Below are 21352 nucleotides of genomic sequence, written 5' to 3'. Positions count from 1 at the left end.
TAACCTAATTCAGGTCAAACCGTGGGCCCTAGAGCCATAAACATCTTCTCTCGGGGTCCTCTGCATATATTTTCTAATGGGGGGTCCGGAGGCTAATGAGTATCATTTTGGGGGTCCTTGACATGAAAAGGTTTGGGAAACACTGCCTTAAGAGTCTCCATCTAACAAGGGTCAGTGAGTGATGATTCAGTTGAGACGCATGCATGGAGAACATGATAACACCAGGCAGTATTACACGACACATTCTGAAGTTTAATAGATATATATATACTGTATACACTGTGGCAACCGAGGGGAGAATAGGTACAGATTCACAATAAAATAAGAGGCTCAGAGTCAGCGTCAACATAAACTTAAATTGTCTTTTATTTAAAGTGTCCGGGAAAAGGTAAAATGGGGCAAAACATCAACAAAGGGTCCTCTTGTCAGGGGCTTAGGCTTCTAGTCACTTGCCGTCCTGTGGGTAGAGCAGAGAGAGAGCCAGTGACTATTTTAGTTGGGGGAGAGTGCTGTAGGCTCTCCAGTTCAGTTGGCTTGAGAGATCTCCCTCATCCCAGCCTCCTCATGAACAGAGATTCCTCCTTTCTCACTCCTCCATTAGTTCACACTGACTCCCCAGACAGCTTGGGCGTCGGCTCTTTAACAGCTTCTGGTGATTGCCTTACTGGCTGCAGGTGCGTCCATGTCCAGACTCCCATTGGCTGCAATATCTGTACAGGGTGATATACTCCCTCTATCACCTCCCCCAGCCTCATTCTAGTCCAGTAATAATGTAATTTGACCTCAAACTAATTGCAAAAAAACCAAACTCAGCTGATTTTGTATCTTACATATGTCCTGAATAACATACAAAAAGTCCCCTGAAATTGTCTGAGGGGAAAGGGTTGAAAATGACCTGTACAGTATGGCCACCATAGACATCCAATATAAGGCAAATAATTTCAAGATTTCCTTTTGCTTTAAGTAGCATGTGACATGTCAAACTAGGGTGTTTTCACGATGCTGAGTCCATTCCAAGCATTAGTTTTGCATAAAAACAGTCCTTGGGCTAATACCGGCCATAGCCACTTGCCCAAATGTGCTGACCTCATCACATTTGTGATGACGGCTATGACCGTTATTAGCCCAAGGAGTGTTTTTATGCAAAACTAATGCTTGGAATGGACTCAGCATCGTGAAAACACCCTAGTTTGACATGTCACATGCTACTTAAAGCAAAAGGACATTTTGAAATTATTTGCCTTATATTGGATGTCTATGGTGGCCATACTGTACAGGTCATTTTCAACACTTTCCCCTCAGACAATTTCAGGGGACTTTTTGTATGTTATTCAGGACATATGTAAGATACAAAATCAGCTGAGTTTGTTTTTTTTGCAATTAGTTGGAGGTTGACCCCTTTTTTCCCATATAATGCCTGTACTATTCTGTGGGGAATAGGCCTGGCTGTTTCCCCTGGTTTGCCACAACACACTATTGGACACTTGACAGTTGACACATGACGTGCCTATAGCAGGTATAAAAACAAGGATAAGAAGAACAGAATGAACAGGAACAGAACATGCATCTCATATATGAGATACGATACGACAATATTATCATTGTCGTATCGTTGTGCACAGACGTCAGCGGCTCTGATACAGTATAGTTGATGGTCATCGTATCCTGGATATCAATATGCTTACGTATAGATGAGTGTTTCGCCACTGGGTCAAGCAGATAAGGTCATAATTCACGACAGTTGTGAGCTTGTATAGAGTTCAGTGCGCGACTTAACGCGCAAACCAAGTATAAATCGGGCATAAGATGTACGTTTTGACTGACACGCTGACGCTCCCGTCACCTGCAAGGAGGAAGAGGAGGAGCCTCCGCTGCTGCCGCCAATAATGGCTCCAGTGGACGAGACGAAGAAGATCCCAGACCCCGACAGCGAGGAGGCGTCCGACGTGACCGAAGTGGATGTACGCCACATCATAGAGTGAGTCCTCACGCCACTAGCATCGTTGTGTCAATTATAAAGCACATTGAATACTATTATACCTTTGTTGTGATCCTAAAGACTGATTTATTCTTAGTTGTGTGTCAATCAGGAAGGCTAATTTGACCTTTGGGATGCTTAAATAAGTCTGTGTGTCAAAATAGACGTAGTTACTGCACTCATGTAGGGCAAAGTAGGCTGGGCATGCAGTCATCATGTGCTGAAGGGAAAGATGACGCATTACACACATTATTTGAGAGATGTCGTGGTGTGATCGGTCCACAGGCACGCTAAGCAGGATGTGGACGATGAGTACGGCAGCGCGGCATTCGCCTCCACCCTCCAGTCGTACTACTCGGTGGCCCACGCCGTCACAGAGAGGGTGGACAAGCAGTCCAGTCTACTGATCAACGGTCAACTCAAACAGTACCAGGTACTGTCTCTGTGTCACTGACTGGCTAGGAGAGCAAAGACATACAGGGGATTATTATTATTATTCCCGTGTGTGTGTGTTGTATTTGTGGTCCAAATAAATGGCAAATCAATCATTTGATGTCAAAGAGGACATACCGTGTACACACACACACAATACAAATGGATAAATTAACACTTGAACTGAACGGTGTCTCTTTCTGTGTCTGTCTGTCTGTCTGTCTGTCTGTCTGTCTGTCTGTCTGTCTGTCTGTCTGTCTGTCTGTCTGTCTGTCTGTCTGTCTGTCTGTCTGTCTGTCTGTCTGTCTGTCTGTCTCTGTCTCTGTCTCTCTCTCTCTGTCTCTGTCTGTCTGTCTGTCTCTCTCTCTCTCTCTCTCTCTCTCTGTCTCTGTCTCTGTCTCTGTCTCTGTCTCTGTCTCTGTCTCTCTCTCTCTGTCTGTCTGTCTGTCTGTCTCTCTCTCTCTGTCTGTCTCTGTCTCTCTCTCTCTGTCTGTCTCTGTCTCTGTCTCTGTCTCTGTCTCTGTCTCTGTCTCTGTCTCTGTCTCTGTCTCTGTCTCTCTCTCTCTCTCTGTCTGTCTCTCTCTCTGTTGTGTGTGTGCGTGTCAGGTTAAAGGTCTAGAGTGGCTGGTGTCCCTGTACAACAACAACTTGAACGGGATCCTGGCCGATGAGATGGGTCTGGGAAAGACCATCCAGACCATCGCCCTCATCACGTACCTCATGGAGATGAAACGCCTCAACGGACCCTACCTCATCATCGTACCACTCTCGTGAGCTAAAACCTCATTTGTCAGCCGAGGAATTCAGCCGGAGTGTGGTGGGAGACATTTTTTATTGCAGTTTGATCTCCTGTTTTTCGAGACTTTCTAGGCATATTTTCTATATAAACACATCAGGTACCACACACAGGCACAGACACACAACATACTCAGACATGCATGAATAGCAAACCAACTTGGTTGTGCTTCCTGAATCAGCAATTTTAGTCAGAAGAAATAGCGAATGACGGATTTGTTTTTTCTTTGATTGACAGAACTCTCTCCAACTGGGTGTATGAATTTGACAAATGGGCGCCAACTGTTGTGAAAGTCTCCTACAAAGTGAGTGTTTGACCCAAATATGCCAACGTTTTAATTTACTGACTTGTATTATCCAGTGAGAACTACTGCAGAACCTGGAAGTGGATGTACAGTAGAATTGCACAAATGCATTATTCACTTTTCTCAATGACTAATTATCTAATCTAATGACTTACTGGTTACCCACTTAACCACGTTTATACATTTTTTAAGAGAGAGAAATGTTGGAAACATTTGAAAGTGTTTCTTTGAAAGAAGGGGGGGACGGTGGTGGCTCAGGGGTAGAGTGGCTTGATGGTAAGTGCAAGGGTGCCTGTTCGAACCCGGGCTCCCCCAGAGTTAGTGTCGAAGTGTCATCTTGTAGATCTGCTGTAGTTTTCTGCAAAGATATTTAATGTAGAGCAAAAACATGAAAGTCATTGGTATATAGAGAGCCCTGGGGGATTCGCCATGTTGAGTTGTGGTGGACAAAATTAAATTTTCGCCACGGACATACAAAATGAGCGGACAATAATATCACTAGAAACAGACGAAGAGATAGTCTGCCCTGAGTGACCATAACAGGTCTGTAACTATGAGAGTATACAAAAGCTCCATTCCTGTGTGGAGTTTGCATGTTCTCCCCGTGTCCCCTAGGGTAGGTACCCTCACACAAAACATGCATTAATCCTGGTCTCTAAACTGCCTCCCCCTGGCCAGCCGGGGCGCCTGATGGAGGGGAAAGGAACTGGTTGGAATAACGTGTTCCTTCCACGCGCTACGTCCAACCAGGGAAACTCCCCCCTGTCAGGTGTAAAGGAGCAACTTGGACACTCAGGCATGAAGGAAGCATGAGTTCAAGTCTGTTGCTCTCCCCATGTCCCCCATATATGGGGACTAGGTTGGCGGAGGGTGTGTAGAGCCCAGGATCACATTAGATAATTGACACAGGGGTGAAAAATGGGGTCCTTGCAAATAAAACTAGTGGACTCATAATGTGCCGTAGTGTCGTAGTAAATCAGTGTCATAGTATATTCTGAAGAAAACCTGGAGACTTGACATTCAGTAATTAGTATTTTGATCAAAATAAGAACATTATAGTGGTATGTCAAAGTCAAAGTCGTATGATTTGTCACACACGTTACCGCAGTGAAATTTGTTCTCCGCATTTGACCCGTCTCTTGGAGCGGTGAGCCGCAGCCAAGGAGCGCTGAGCTGCAGCCGTGGAGCTGCAGCCAAGGAGCGCTGAGCTGCAGCCGTGGAGCTACAGCCAAGGAGCTGCAGCCGTGCCGCACTCGGGAATCATTTGATCAGTTGATTAGTTGAAATGGAGAGAATAAAAAAATGTCCACGGACAAGAACAAGTCTTTACTCTTTACCACAGACACATGTTTCTGTGTATGCTGACATATAAATGAGCCCTGGACTCTGGTCAACCATGTAGGGTTTAAGTGGTTAAATGTGTATTATCTCTCTCCTCAGGGTTCCCCTCAAGCCAGACGAGCCTTCGTCCCTCAGCTGCGTAGCGGCAAGTTCAACGTTCTGCTCACCACCTACGAGTACATCATCAAGGACAAGCAAATACTGGCCAAGGTGCAAGCGTACAGCTAGGCACCTTCACACACATACTGTACAGTACACGCACGCACACGCACGCACACACACACACACACACACACACACACACACACACACACCGCTCTCCCTAATTGCTCCTTTTCTCTCACACACACATAAATACCTATTGCTTTTTTATAATATATGTTTTAATCATGTTCATTTCACCATGCTTATATGATGTTTTTGCATTGTATTGTGTCTGTCACAATGTTTTCAATGAATTGAATGCATTTTAAGTACATTTTGATGCCAATACTTTTGTACTTTTACTCAAGTTTACATTTTGTATTTCGGACTTTTACTTGTAACGGAGTAGTTCTATATTGCAGTATTGATACTTTTACATTCAGGATGGGAACCCCTTTTGGGATTCTTGTTGCTATCTACAGTCTACATTATATAGCAAAAATCGGCCTCAGTGCTAAATGGGTTAACCCATTCTGGGCGGGAACCCCTTTTGGTGTTTCAAGCAACTTTAGCTATATCTATAGCAGATCTACAAGCTCATAGCGCGGCACTCTGTGCTGAGCTTGTAGGTCTGCTATTTTTCAAAAAATTCGAAAATGTGGCACAAATCTTTGAATATATTATTCTTTCAGCACAAATGTTTTCAACTCAAATCTTTGCTTCCTGGAACAACATATGTTCAGATGGGGGTCGGCGGTCCAATTACATATAATTCTGGGGGTCCTTGACAGGAAATAGTTTGAGAACCACTGATATGGAAACATGACATTTTCAGAAAATTGTGATTTAGAAGACATTTTGTGGAATCGAGCTCAGGCCTAAATGGGTTTGAAGTAAAAACTTTGAGTACTTATTTTCCACCACTGACTGTCCCCCCTTCATTCCACCTCTCCAACCCGTCCAGATCCGCTGGAAGTACATGATTGTGGACGAGGGCCATCGTATGAAGAACCACCACTGTAAGCTGACCCAGATCCTCAACACCCACTACCTGGCCCCGCGCAGGGTGCTGCTGACGGGCACCCCTCTGCAGAACAAACTGCCTGAGCTGTGGGCGCTGCTCAACTTCCTCCTGCCCACCATCTTCAAGAGCTGCATCACCTTCGAACAGTGGTTCAACGCCCCTTTTGCCATGACCGGAGAGAAGGTATGTATAGCATGGTATCACCAGTTGGTTTGGAAACCTAACTGTAAAGTACAAATCTGAGATCCTTAGATTAGCCAAAATGGCAGGGAAGATCATGGGTATGTCTACACCTCCGATCACCCCGCCCAGGTCATCTTTGAGCAGGCCACCATTGGACAGGTTAAGAAAATTGCGTCTGACCCCTCCCATGTATTATACCCTGAGACTGAGTATCGGCTAATGCCATCAGGTAGGAGGTACGAGGTTCATGCGTGCAAATATAATAGGTACAAGCATTCCTTTGTCCCTTTGTCAATCACACTCCTTAACAGAGTCCTTGCAGAGAGCAGACAGGGTAGGGGTTGAAGGTTATGAGGTGATGATGTTCTTCCCCTGTTTTGCACGAGGTATGTTGGTGTGTGGTATATAAATGTTGTACGGTTACTGTGTACCTGTATTGTATTGTGTTGTGTTGTATTGTATTGTATTGTATTGTATTGTATTGTATTGTATTGTATTGTATTGTATTGTATTGTATTGTATTGTATTGTATGCTGCAACAGATTTTATTTGAACATTCATTAAGTTGTCACTGGCCTTGCTGAAAAATGAAAACAATCAGATTCAGTGTTGAATGGTAAATGGAGGGGGAGGAAACCCTGTGTATATAGTTATATTATATACACATACTAACTCAACCTCCATCCAGGTGGACCTGAATGAAGAAGAGACCATTCTGATTATCCGCCGTCTTCACAAAGTCCTGCGGCCCTTCCTGCTGCGCAGGCTGAAGAAGGAGGTGGAGGCTCAGCTTCCAGAGAAGGTTTGACTCACAAACACCTGATGACAGTTTTTTATTTTATGTTATTGATTGATTGAAGACAGGCACAATACAGTACGATACAAGGTCTGCTAAAAGGATGAAACCAAGAAAAGCCTTTCGGCTTGGTGTCCTCACGTACTCAATTCATTGAAAACATTTAAACGAGCTGTGAACAAAAGGAAAGGAATATGTACAGTAACCAAGTCGGGGAGGTGGGTTAGTCATAATGAAACATCTCTGAAGGTGGACAAAGTGTTTCTACTGCCGGTATTTATGCTTTATACCCAGAGAATCAGAAATGAGAAAGAATACGTTCGTTCAGGCATTTACTCTTTTAGTCCTGCTTTCATTTTCTCTCTCTCTTTCTCTCAGGTGGAGTACGTGATCAAGTGTGACATGTCCTCTCTTCAGAGGGTTCTCTACAGACACATGCAGGCCAAGGGAGTCCTGCTGACAGACGGATCGGAGAAAGACAAGAAGGTGAGGACATGGAAACATATGTACTATAGTTACATTGTAAACGACATACTCTGGCATGCTGTAGATTAAAATAGAATTTTATTCATTCAAATGACTTCCGGATTGAAGCTTTTAGTCAGTGTCTTTCGTTCTTTGCTTGCCCAAAAGGCATTTATTCACCACTTACTATCTAAAACCTTTTTCAAAAGATGTTCAAGAATAGCTGTTCTACAACCTCACAATGCATTGTGAACTTGTAGATCTGCTGTTTTGGGGGGGGGGGGGGTTGCCTATAATGGGTTGCCTATAATGACACGCACAAATTAGGTCTCTGGTCTTCCCATAGCATAAAGTTACGTATTATAATAGGATGTAATTCAACCAGATACATACTATCACTATGCATGGTGTGACATCATCATCATGTGTTTTTGTTTGTGATGCTATGCGATGCAATACGATACAAATGCAACACAATATGTTATGTAATGTCGTGCATGTTTTGTGTTTCAGGGTAAAGGCGGCACCAAGACTCTGATGAATACCATTATGCAACTGAGGAAGATCTGCAACCACCCTTACATGTTCCAACAAATAGAGGTATCCTGCAGCCAGCTGACAGTTTATCTACAAACTCACAACTTGTAGATCTGCTGTTTTTGGCACACAGCTGAGTATAAATCAGGCATTTCAGTGCCATCACGGCCCAACAAAATACATTTTTTGTCGACTAAATCAACTGTAGATTTAGTCGACTAAAATCTTACTAGTCAACTAAAACTAGATTCAAACTAAAAAACTAAAATAAGTAGGGGTGTAACGATACTTAACAGCGATGTGATACGTCTCACAAACACTTCAGAACCGTAGTTTTGAGTGACTGCATGTGTCAGTCATAATTCTTGCTAAACAATTTCATAGGCTATAGTTCAAGGCACCCGGGGGGGTTACAGGCACACCGTTGCTCCAATCTGGGCACTACAACAGTATTTAACACTTCAAATGGCCATAGCTTAGTGACCATTGCTCTGATCTGCACAATATACTATAGGGCTGGATTTGAGAATTTACTGTAGTTGTGAAAATAGGTTTAAGTTTATTTGACAATAACATTTCAAAGCTACACAGTCACTGAACAATTTGTGATTTTTTCTTTTTTTTTCTTTCAGGAATCCTTTTCTGAGCATTTGGGTTTTACTGGTGGGATAGTCAGTGGGTAAGAACACATTTGACTTGTATTCCTCGTCCTTTACACACACACACACACACACACACACACACACAGTATCCATAACCCCCTCGTATATACTGTAACTCCTCCCGTTAGCCCTGACCTGTATCGAGCGTCGGGGAAGTTCGAGGTGTTGGACCGCATCCTGCCCAAGCTGAACGCCACCAACCACAGGGTGCTGCTCTTCTGTCAGATGACCACTCTGATGACCATCATGGAGGACTACTTCGCCTACCGTAGCTTCAAGTACCTGCGCCTCGACGGTGAGACCGTTTGTGCAGTCTCGTTTCGTCAACAAATAAATCTGTGCTTCACGTCATCAGTGCCCATACCCGAGGTGGGGTTGGCGAAAGGGCCTTTCTGTGTGGAGTTTGCATGTCCACTAGGGTAGGTACCCTCACAAAAAACATGCAGTAATCCTGGTCTCTAAACTACCTCCCCCTGGCGAGCCGTGGCGCCTGATGGAGGGGAAAGGAACTGGTCGGAATAACGTGTTCTTCCACGTGCTACTTCCGGAAACTCCCCCCTGTCAGGTGTAAAGAAGCAGCTTGGACTCCTCATGCATAGAAGGAAGCATGAGGTCAGTCCGCTGCCCCCCCCAGGTTGGCAGAGGAAGTGTAGCGCCCAGGATTACATTAAATAATTGACACTGGGTTGCAAAATTGTGGGATAAAAATGTAGTTAAAAAAAACAAATAAAAACTATACTAAAATGTTATGGAGGGACTATAGTGGAGAAGAGGTCCAGTTCAAATAAGAAAATAGCTGATCTACAAGCTCACAACGCATCGCACCGTGATGCGTTGTGAGCTTGTAGATCAATTTCAAATCAAATCTCTTTTTTTAAATCGACTAAATTGATTTGTTTAACTACATGCTTGTCATGTTATTCTAACATTGCTGTACAGGGGAAGGCTGTCGCACAAAAAAAATTACAAAACGGATCTACAAGCTCACAACATATCGCAAATCTGCTCGTGTACCTGCTATTTTCACTTTTTTGGATATTGTGACTTTCTCGATCAGTTTTTTTGTTTTTTGTAAATTGTGAGCTTCTAGATCTGTCATTTCTATAACATTTTGCCTTTAACTCATCCATCGCCACCAGGGGGTGCCAAAAGGCCCTGACATTATTTTATTTTTATTTATTTCACCTATGTATGAGTACCAGTAGGGCCAGTAGGGGCGCCAGAACCAGAGAGAGAGAGAGAGAGAGACAGTGCTGCTGTTGCTTGCTAATGACAGAGAGAGAGAGAGAGAGAGGAGGGGGGGGGAGTTGCACCACTCGGTTCACATGGGTGTGATTTTAATGACATATTGCCAACCCCCTCGCAATTATTTTATATTAAAATCTCTCTATATATTTTATAATCCCTTTAGTTCGATTAAGCTCTCTCTCTCTCTCTCTCCTTCAGGCACCACTAAGGCTGAAGACAGAGGGATGCTGTTGAAGAGCTTCAACGACCCAGAGTCTCCGTACTTCATCTTCCTCCTGAGCACCAGAGCCGGTGGCCTGGGCCTCAACCTGCAGTCTGCAGACACTGTGGTCATCTTTGACTCTGACTGGAACCCTCACCAGGTAGGTGGCCTGGGCCTCAACCAGCAGTCTGCAGACACTGTGGTCATCTTTGATCACATTCTCACCCAATACTTCGGTAGACTCATGCGTATGGGCGGAGATTTTGGGATTCTTGCATATTTAATTTGCTGCGGTTTGCCTTCACACTGTCATCCGTAGCAATTGGAAACGCAGCAGGGGGGACCTTTATCAATGTGTTCCATTCATAAACCTAGCCTACAACACAGCCTACAACACAGTGAAATCTATTGTGATAAAATTATACTCATAACGTGCATGTGTCGTGCCATCTGGGACTGGACCCCCCCCCCCCCCCCCCTCTCTCTCACTATACGCACGCAGCCACAGTGCCACACACTGTTCTTTTGGGCATGCAGGCACAGCGCTGAGCGCACTGATATAACAGACAGCAGCGCAAAATGTTTACACGTTTATTGAGATGAAAGTTCCAGTCCCCACTAGTCCCCACACAGTGACAGCACTCCATGTTTACGGCACGCACAGACAGACAGAATATTCTGTAGGCTATAATACTATTACACTGCACTGCAGTGTTCTTCTTTCTTAAGCAATTGATTAATGTACTCGTCCTCATTTCGATCAGGGCTTCAGTCTCCTCATTCGACCACGTCTATCCACGGTAACGGGACATCTTTGCGCTGCGTAAAATATGCTTTCTCCGTCTCCAACTGTGTTCAGCTCCTCACCCGCCACATTGTTTGCTTCATTTCCTTTATTTACTGCGGATTGCATTCACACCTGCACCGAATCGTAATCAAGTGCGATTGGAAGCGAAGCGAAACACCCGTTTTTGCTCGGAGTATAATGCGGTTCTTTGATACGATTCGAATGAGCCTTCACACCTGCCAAACGAAGTGCACTTTCTGAAAATGCGCAGCAGAATTCGTTTTAATCACAGCAAAGCTCTCTGGTATGAATGTGACCTTTGACTCTGACTGGAACCCTCACCAGGTATACATACATACCACCATTCTTCCCCATGATATGTATTCTTTATGTAACCATTAAAAAAACCCACATTGGGACAAAATCTCTTTTTCAAGTCTGAACTGCATGGTCAAGAGGCAGAAATCAAAATTGCACAACTTTGCTACGTCATACATTACAAAACAGACAACAATAGTACATCCATGATACCCCGCAAAGAAACACCTAAAAATACATACAACATCTCCGAAGTGATACACTTGAAAATCAGTGGTTCCCAAAGTGGGGTCCGGGGACCCCCAGGGGTCCTTGAGAGAGTTCCAGGGGCTCCCCAGTTAAATTATAGTATGGAACCTTATGGGTCTATAACTCAGAGAGTGTACAAATGGAAATAGACCCGTCAGGGTCTATTTCTGGGAAATTAAGAGTTGACATAGTGCATGCATAAAGTTTCCAGAATGATTATATCTGGTTTCATTAAGGTTATTGTAGCGGTCAAATTGTATTGAGGGTGGGAGGGGGGCGGGGGTCGCGAGACATGGCCAAAGCATTTACGGGAGTCCCCAGACAAAAACGTTGAGAACCCCTGCACTACACAACGTAGCCAGGTATTTGATCTTGAGATCTAGACCATCATTTACCAAATTGAATCAGGAGGACAACGCTAACACCTGAACCTCTCCAAAAAACTCAACGGCCGTCTCTCTTCCAGGACCTGCAGGCCCAGGACAGAGCCCACCGCATCGGGCAGACGAACGAGGTCCGCGTGCTGCGTCTGTGCACCGTCAACAGCGTGGAGGAAAAGATCTTGGCCGCCGCCAAGTACAAACTGAACGTGGACCAGAAGGTCATTCAGGCAGGCATGTTTGACCAGAAGTCCTCCAGCCACGAGCGCAGGGCTTTCCTGCAGGCTATCCTAGAGCACGAGGAGGAGCAAGAGGTCGGCACCCAGGCGCAGAAAGTCGAGGAGGGAATGGTGTGTATGCACTTTATGAGCTGTGTGTGTGTCGGCCACAGTCACACACACCATTCATTCATTTTGAGAAAAAGACGAGAAAAAAAATGTGATTAAAAGTTAGTAGAGTGTTTGTGTTCAGGAGGAGGACGAGGTGCCGGACGACGAGACGGTCAACCAGATGATCGCTCGCAGCGAGGAGGAGTTTGAACACTTCATGGTTAGTGGAACTGATTTCTAGAATGAACATATGAACTCATAACATAATGCTTACTGTAAATCGCCCTGGATTAAGAGCGCCTCAGTGTCTGCTAAATGCCTAAATTGTAACATACATGAGCACAATGAGACTCTCATCTCATCTCTCTCTCGCTCCCCCCTCTCTCTTTGACTGACACTACAATTTAGAAATTTAGCAAACGCTGAATTCGAGCATGTTCGAGCAGAAGTCCGACCGTTGTTCCCGCATGTCGGATTAATGCTCTGTTGGAATTGTGTCCGGATCCCGTAAAACTGACGTGACAATTAATCTGATCCCGATTCTGGTCTCTCTCTCTCTCTCTCTCCGTATACTAGCGCATGGACCTGGACCGGCGTCGCGAGGACGCGCGCAACCCGCGGCGCAAGCCCCGCCTGATGGAGGAGGACGAGCTGCCCATGTGGATCATGAAGGACGACGCCGAGGTGGAGCGGCTCACCTGCGAGGAGGAGGAGGAGAAGCTGTTCGGACGAGGCTCCCGCCAGCGCAAGGAGGTGGACTACAGCGACTCACTGACTGAGAAGCAGTGGCTCAAGGTCGGTCAGGAGGAATGTACCGTGTCAGTGGTGCTGTATATATTTGGCCGCCGACCCCCATCTCAAAATATTTTGTTCCAGGGACCCCCAGATATATATATATATATTCAAAGATTTGCACACATTTTTACGATTTCTTTTGAATAGCCAAAGTTTAAAATAATCGTTAAAGTGGTTAAAAGTTAAAGTGTACAGTGTACTGTATCAGTAGTTTTACCAGAGGATGTGGTTGAGTAACACAGATTCAGAGTAGAAATGACATAAAAAACAAGACAACGTTGGGCCACTAGATGTCGCACTACACTCCATATCACAACACAACACATCTGTTTGATGAACTACTCCCTGATAGTCTGGCAGCGACAGGCTTCTTTTGTTTAAAGTGGGAAATTTGGTATAATATACCAAATTTCCCACTTTAAACAAATAAGCCTGTCGCTTCTTTTGACTATATTATAGTCTTTTTTTATTGGCCTAAAATATTGTCTATATACATACATTCATCAATCCACTTGCTGACCGGCTGTTAGTATTGGGCATTTTTTATAGGTGTTTCTTGTGACCCTACCATTAACATCCTATGGCTGGCAAAAATGTCAAACTTTCCTTTTGCTTTAAGTAGCATGTGACATGTCAAACTAGGGTTGTTTCATGATTCTGAATCCATTCCAAGCATTAGTTTTGCACAAAATACATTCCTTGGGCTAAAAGCAGCCATAGGCACTTGCCCAAGTTTGCCCAAAATGTGCTGACCTCATCACATTTGTCATGATGTCTTTGGCCGTTTTTAGCCTAGACATTAGTTTGACATTTTTGCCTGCCATAGGATGTTTATGGTAGGGTCACAAGCCCAATACTTTCAGCCGGTCAGTAAGTGGATTCATGAATGTATGTATATAGACAATATTTTAGGCCAATAAAAAAGACTATATACCAAATTTCTCAAACGTCCACCTCGACTGCCGGATTGTGAGCTTGTAGACTGACCATTTAAAAAAATGTTTTGCCTTTTTTTACTAATTTGCAAAACATTTTTTTAAATGGTCAGTCTACAAGCTCACAACGTGTCAATGTAGATTGGCTAGTTGAACTATTAAAAAATGTTTTTCAAAATAGTAGAAAAGGTTTATGGATAAGGGGTTTAGCGGTGAAAATGGAGCCCTATAACTCTTTCCCAGAGCTTTGTACCTGATGGAAGGTTATATGCCTAAACCTTACCCTAACCTTAACCTCACAAAAACTATGCCTAAACCTCACAGAATAACCTCACCCATCACGTAGAAAGCTCTGGGAAAGAGTGAATCCCTTTGCACCAGCACCTGCCTCCAAGTCTGTCATCAGTATATTAGAAAAAGTACCTTCGCCAATGAAAACGGAAGCAACATGCCGCCGTCGGCTTACAGAAAAATATTTAGATGATTGTTTTCGCAATCATAATATTTGTGAAATAACCATGGTGTCTCTGCCTCCATGCTGTCCGCTAGGCAATAGAGGAAGGCACGCTGGAGGAAATCGAGGAGGAGGTGCGTCACAAAAAGACGACACGCAAGAGGAGGCGGGACCGCGACCAGGACCTGCCCGGCCCCTCCTCGTCCTCGTCGGGGGGGCGCACGCGGGCCGACAAAGACGAGGACGGGAAGAGGCAGAGGAAGAGGGGGCGACCCCCCTCGGAGAAGCTGTCCCCCAACCCCCCGACCCTCACTAAGAAGATGAAAAAGATCGTGGATGCCGTCATCAAGTACAAAGACAGGTTTGTCGACGTGAACTTTCTTAATCTGGTGCTGTAACCTGTGTGTAATCATAAAGTACTGTAGACTGTTCCACAAATTAGTTTAACCCAGATTCGGCTCAAACAAGGGGTTATATTACGCTCCCATGCCACAAAAAATGTGGAATGCCCTACCAACAGTCTGGAATGTAAATAAATCCCTACTCAGTCTCCTTCAAACCCCCCTCTACTGTACATATTTTTCGTTTAATTTCTTTATATGATGTTTTTTTGAGGGGCACTAGCCCCTCCTATATACAGTTTAATGTTTGTTTTTAGTTCAATGTTTGTTTTTAAAACGCCATTGACAATGAATGGGAGAATTTACGTCATATTGTCCCTCATTACATCACCTAATCAACATGAGTTAGACTTTAATATATTAGTGCCCCTCACTTCACACGGGTGTGATTTTTTCTTTTGCATAGTACTGTATATTTGTACATGATTAAATGCCCCGATGAATTGAAAATGGAGGACCCCAATGTAATAGTGCTTTTACGTGTATTTCTTAGCAGAACTTGTATCTAACTGTGCTGTCCTCGACCTGTGCTTATTATTCTACAAACTGTTAATACCATTTTCAATCAATCAATCAATAATGTCACCCTCTGCAGCGCTAGCGGGCGCCAGCTGAGCGAGGTCTTCATCCAGCTGCCGTCTCGCAAAGAACTACCAGAGTACTATGAGCTGATCCGCAAGCCTGTTGACTTCAGGAAAATCAAGGTACGAACACACCAGTGTTGATTTTGGCAGCATATTTCTATTTTAGTTTTAGTCATATAGTCTCTTCAATGGTTTTCATTTAGTTTCAGTCACATTTTAGTCACCCGGAATGTTTTAGTGTTAGTCTGGTTTTAGTCGACTAAATATCATAAGATTTTAGTCGACTAAATCTACAGGTGATTTAGTCAACTAATTTTGGCGGGCCTTGATGCCGTCGTAGTGGCTGATTTTACTCTAGCTGAAAATAGCAGATCTACAAGCTTGATCTTGTAGATCAGCTATTTTCAGCATGCAACCAAGTGTAAAAGGACTTTTCTTTTTTTAATTAAATTTTTATCCCACGATTTTGTAACCCAGTTTTCTTTTCACCCAGTGCCAATTATCTAATGTAATCCTTGGCGCTACACTTCCTCTGCAAACCTGGGGGGGCAGCGGACTGACCTCATGCCTCCTTGTATGCATGAGGAGTCCAAGCTGCCAGTGGGAGGTAGTTTTAGAGACCAGGATTACGGCATGTTTTTGTGAGGGTATCTACCCTAGGGGACACGGGGAGAACATGCAAACTCCACACAGAAAGGCCCTATCGCCAACCCCCGCCTCGGGTATGGGCACTGATGACGCGGAGGAGGGAACACGCCGCCAGTGCCCACAGCGTCCCCAGCGGGAATCGAACCCAGGACCTTCTAGCTGTGAGGCGACAGCACTACCAACTGTGCCACCGTGCCCACTAGTCCCTTCCTAACATTTTAGTCTAGTTTTTATTTGTTGACGAAATTGTCAGTATATTTAGTCTTAGTTTTAGTCGTCATAGCTTAGTTTTTATTTAGTTTCCATTTAGTTTTCGTCAGTGAAAAAAGGTAGTCGACAAACATTTTTCGTCTTAGTTTTAGGCGACGAAATCAACACTGGAACACACACACACACACACAAAATTTCGACGTGAGACATCATCTGGCCATTATAAATAAACTCTTATGTCTATATCAAAATAACGGCAGTGGGTCGCACACACCAAGACTTCAGTTCAAAATATTGATTACATTTTTGAACAGGATGAATGGGTAGTGCACCTACAGTCAGAGAGCAGTGGTCACATTATTAAGAGTGATCTTATGTCTATTATATGAAACCCCAAAGTAAAGATCAGTCAATCGATCCCCACCTCGTGAATAAAAACATGCAGATTCAAAGTGATCCCCACATAGTCTTTAGCACCGTTGTGTGGTTGGTGGTTGCAGGAGAGGATCCGTGGTCACCGCTACCGTAGTTTTGGTGACCTAGAGAGAGACGTCATGCTGCTGTTCCAGAACGCTCAGACCTTCAACCTGGAGGGATCGCTGGTGAGAAGCACGCACGCACACACACACAGTCACACACACAGCCACACACACACACACACACACACACACACACACACACACAACCACACACGCAGACACACACACACACACACACACACACACACACACACACACACACACACACACACACACACACACACACACACAGCCCCACACACACACACACACACACACACACACACACACACACACACACACACACACACACACACACACACACAGACACACACACACAGCCACACACACGCACACAGTCACACACATGCAGACACACACACAGCCACACACAGTCACACACACACACACACACACACACACACACACACACACACACACACACACACGCAGACACACACACACACACACAGCCACACACACACACACACACACACACACACACACACACACAGTCACACACACACACACACACACACACACACACACACACACACACACACATACACACACTGTGTGGTCCTTGGGGTGGTTCCAAGGGGGTCCCCAGTAAAATATGTTAATGCAGCATATCAATCATTTTAACCATTTCATCCATTTATTAGTAGGCTATTAAAAAATAGCAGATCACTGTGCGTCACAGTGCTATTTTGGAAAATGTTGGAATAATGATTTTTACGCAAATCTCTCCTGGCACAAGCATTTTGATGCCAATACTTTTAATTGTAACAGAGTATTCCTATATTACAGTATAAAGCATTTGACTACTTCTTCCACCACTGTTGATATGAAAAGGTTTGTCTTGTATGTGTGCAGATCTATGAGGACTCCATCGTACTGCAGTCGGTGTTCACCAGCCTGAGGCAGAAGGTGGAGAAGGAGGAGGAGGAGAGCGAGGGAGAGGAGAGCGAGGAAGAGGAGGAGGAGCCAGAGGAAGGCTCGGAGTCGGAATGTGAGTATGCATGTACGTCCGGAGCGAGTGAAGAGGGGGAAAAACATCGAGGGTTCGTTCGAATCGTTCATTGCTAGGTTGATTTGGGCTGCAGCTATTGATCGACATGAGTCAGGGGAGGATACAGCAGGAGATCAGCCAGGGAATCAGAGCAGCAGGGGCGGTATTGCAGTCGCTGTACCGGACTGTTGTGACAAAAAGGGAGCTGAGCCAGAAGGCAAAGCTCTCTCTCTACCGAGTAGTCGAATCTTTGTTCCTACTCTCACCTATGGTCATGAAGTGTGGGTGACCGAAAGAATGTCGAAGAAGGTGGAGGATACAGGCGGCCAAAATGAGTTTTCCCAGACGGGTGACTGGCATCTCCCTTAGAGATAGGTTGAGAAGTTCAGTCACGCGAGAGAGACTTGGGTAGAGTCGCTGCTTGTTCGCCTGGAAAGGAGCCAGCTTAGGTGGTTCGGGCATCTGGTTAGGATGCCTCTCTGCGGCGTCTCACTAGGGAGGTCCTTGAAGCACGTCCCACTGAGGAGACCCCGGGGCAGACCAAGGCGCAGTTGGAGCAAACACATCGACTCACTGGCCTTGGAACGTCTCGGGATCCCCCAGGAGGAAGTCACTAATGTTGCCCTGGAGAGGGAAGTCTGGAGCTCTCTGGTGGAGCTGTTGCCCCTGTGACCCAACTACAGATAAGCAGTTGAAGATGGATGGATGGGTGGCTGGCATCTCCCTTAGAGATAGGGTGAGAAGTTCAGTCACCCGAGAGAGACTTGGAGTAGAGTCGCTGCTTCTTCGCTTGGAAAGGAGCCAGTTTAGGTGGTTCGGGCATCTAGTAAGGATGTCTCCCGAGCCACCGGGAAGAGACCACATGGCAGACCAAGGACCAGATGGGGGAATTATATCTCCATACTGGCCTGGGAATGCCTCGGGATCCTCCAGGAGGAAGTTGCTAATGTTGCTCGAGAAAGGGGAGTATGGAAATCTCAGCTGGAACCGTTACCCCCGCGGCCCGATTCCGGTTAAGCGGTTGAAGATGAATGGATGTTCCACACAGTAAACAGTAATGTGTGATGCCATGTGTTCTCCTCTCCAGCACGTTCTGTGAAGGTGAAGATCCGTTTGGGTCGGAGAGAAAAGGAGAAGGAGAAGGGCGGAGAGCGTGGGAAGGTCCGGAGCAGACGCACGGGACGCACAAGAGCCAAGCCTGTCGTCAGTGACGACGACACAGAGGAGGAACAGGAAGAGGTGTGTGTACGTATACGTGCATTTGCAAGTATTTGTCAGTGAACAGAGTGTGATGTCTTTTTATACTGGCGATCTACAGACACAGGTACACAGTAGCAGGCCTGCAGGTGATTGATGCCATATACAGTACCATACATGGGCAAACTGATTGCCCATGGGCCACATGCAGCCGATATATTATTGATTTCAGCTGTTACAATTCCAAACATGCAAACATGACCCACTTGAATTATTTCAGTCTATGTAGCTTAAAGACTAGTATTAAAATAAACATATTTTTTGTGTCCAATGTATTTGGATTTAGTTCATAAAGTTAACATACTTACTTACTTACGCCTACTACCCCTTCTGGGGCATAGGCTGTCAACAAAGTTAACATAACTATAACTAAATGCATTTGAAATACTTACTTTTCAGGATTCCAATTAAAAAACGGCAAGTAATATGCAATGTGGCCCTCTGGAGTGAGTGTGGAAATATAGTGGACCTCTACATCGTCAACGTTCCCCATCCCTGCTGTGTGTGAAATTAAATTAATTTGTCTCATCTCCCTTCCTCTTATCCAGGAGCGTTCCCCGAGTGCCACTGACGAAGAGTCCTAAACTGAAAGAAGCACAAAAGGAGCAATGAAGGAAGGGATGTTCCACAAAAACTACATGCAGCAAATACCCCCCATCCCCCCTCTTGTCAGCTTCATCTACCCTTGGTCATTGGCAGGAAAACGATGCACTCTTACCTGAATAATCGTGTCTATTACGTGACGTAATGAGGAAGACATGGTGTGCAGATATAGAAGGCGTTTTCTGGACCTGGAACATGTGATATATCATGACATCATGCTAATACCTACTTCTGAACTGAATTGCACTTTAAATGGAGCAGATATTGGATTAATAAAGACTCAATCTCTGATACAAAGTAAACAAACGGCATGCCCTGCCACCAAAAATGAAAAAGTGGACATGATTTAGGTAATGGACTCAGCTGTAGTCATACATTTTATAGTTTTAAATTATATTTGCTGTGTTTAGAAGGCTTTAATAAGTTTGTTTACATTTGGTAATGAGAGCAAACATTAAAGTAAAGCTGATCGATCTATATTTTGATTGATGATGGGATAAGAATGTTCCAAATAGCATATTTTTCCATCTACAAATTCAACTATTTAAGAATGTATGTGAATATAATCCTAATTTATATGATCCCAACAATCCCAGATTTAATTTTTAGACGAGGAACTCCAACTCGGTTATAGTTCATCTGTTCAACTGTCTACCTGCTGTTGTATTTAGGTTGACGCAAACATTTTCTTTCTCTAGGTACTAGGTCTGAAACACAGACTTGTGAAATTAGAATTGACGGAAACAACTTGTTTTTCCCCTCCTTATCGTAAACAACAATGTTGTTTTTCCTTAAGACGGAGGCAGGTCCCTCACCTGACTTGACCTTTATGGCTGCAGATGTAAACAACTCTGATATTTCTGGGTAACTGGGGCAAAATGTTGTCAACAGAATGCTCTCATCAGCCACTGTGGAGACTTAGGTGTTTGTACATCGCATAGGTCTGACACAGCCTCTCTGTTTGACTTGGAAATATAGCATCCTGTGGTTGGAGGCCGGTGTCCAAACTTCTCAGAATGTGTTTTTATCAACTCCCTGTATTTATTTGACTGAGCCTTAATGGAGCTGACCTCACTTCACTCTCATATCTCATATATATATATATATATATATATATATATATATTAACCGTACAATACTATACATATTCCACCTGGCTGCTGCGTACCTATGTTACTCTTCTAATATAAAGCACTTGTAATTGTTTACTGTAAAAAGGGAAAATCCTTCATGGGGTTGTAATTCATTGTTAAGTACTGTTAACTTCAAACGCTTCTATTTCAGTGTTGTGTTGTGTTCAGTTTTGACTTTCCAAATGGCTGACAGTTGATCTACATAATTATACTAGGCACTTTTTATGTTTTTAATTTTAAGACAAAGGACCAGAGGGACAGTTGTTCTTCTGTTTGTGAAAGCCTTATGGTGTTGGATATGCTGTATAGTTTTTATTTTGTTTATCAAGAATGTCTATGCATGGGTGTGCGTGTGTGTGTGTGTGTGTGTGTGTGTGTGTGTGTGTGTGTGTGTGTGTGTGTGTGTGTGTGTGTGTGTGTGTGTGTGTGTGTGTGAGTGAGTGTGTAGAATGCCATTCTAGTACTGTACTTTTTTCATCATGAGGAACTCGAATTTGGAAGATATGGTGGACTTTGTCACTTGAAGGGGAAACAAAAGAACCAACAATAAATTTCAGTATTATTCCTGTGTGATTTGTTTATAGTTTATACATTTGTATGTTTTTTTTAAGTGCTGAAGTTAAGGGA

The 21352-nt window shown here is 44.3% G+C and overlaps 1 protein-coding gene across 11 annotated transcripts in view; it reads left to right on the top strand.

The window, feature by feature from the left end:
• The window catches only part of smarca4b (SWI/SNF related BAF chromatin remodeling complex subunit ATPase 4b), a gene marked incomplete at its 5' end in the record, with an annotated part of 30123 nt that extends 8982 nt beyond the window's left edge, over positions 1–21141 (top strand). For 3 of the 11 annotated variants that reach the window (XM_083764938.1, XM_083764935.1, XM_083764944.1), the window contains 21 exons: positions 1851–1978; positions 2264–2411; positions 3017–3180; positions 3444–3510; positions 4951–5061; positions 5960–6202; positions 6891–7004; positions 7377–7484; positions 7977–8063; positions 8633–8679; positions 8791–8957; positions 10109–10272; positions 11933–12196; positions 12303–12395; positions 12752–12970; positions 14455–14720; positions 15356–15464; positions 16703–16804; positions 17597–17744; positions 18820–18977; positions 19538–21141. In XM_083764938.1, the coding sequence (XP_083621064.1) occupies positions 1851–1978; positions 2264–2411; positions 3017–3180; positions 3444–3510; positions 4951–5061; positions 5960–6202; positions 6891–7004; positions 7377–7484; positions 7977–8063; positions 8633–8679; positions 8791–8957; positions 10109–10272; positions 11933–12196; positions 12303–12395; positions 12752–12970; positions 14455–14720; positions 15356–15464; positions 16703–16804; positions 17597–17744; positions 18820–18977; positions 19538–19573 (2943 nt within the window). In that variant the 3' untranslated portion in view covers positions 19574–21141. Of the gene's footprint in view, positions 1–1850; positions 1979–2263; positions 2412–3016; positions 3181–3443; positions 3511–4950; positions 5062–5959; positions 6203–6890; positions 7005–7376; positions 7485–7976; positions 8064–8632; positions 8680–8790; positions 8958–10108; positions 10273–11932; positions 12197–12302; positions 12396–12751; positions 12971–14454; positions 14721–15355; positions 15465–16702; positions 16805–17596; positions 17745–18819; positions 18978–19537 lie in introns of those variants that run through there. The other 8 variants (XM_083764937.1, XM_083764941.1, XM_083764936.1 and 5 more) reach the window with 6 other exon arrangements.
• Positions 21142–21352: the final 211 nt, after the last annotated feature.

Source organism: Protomyctophum parallelum (genome assembly GCF_964188405.1).
Source record: "Protomyctophum parallelum genome assembly, chromosome: 5".
NCBI lineage: Eukaryota > Metazoa > Chordata > Actinopteri > Myctophiformes > Myctophidae > Protomyctophum > Protomyctophum parallelum.
This window is presented reverse-complemented; position numbering and strand designations above follow the sequence as displayed.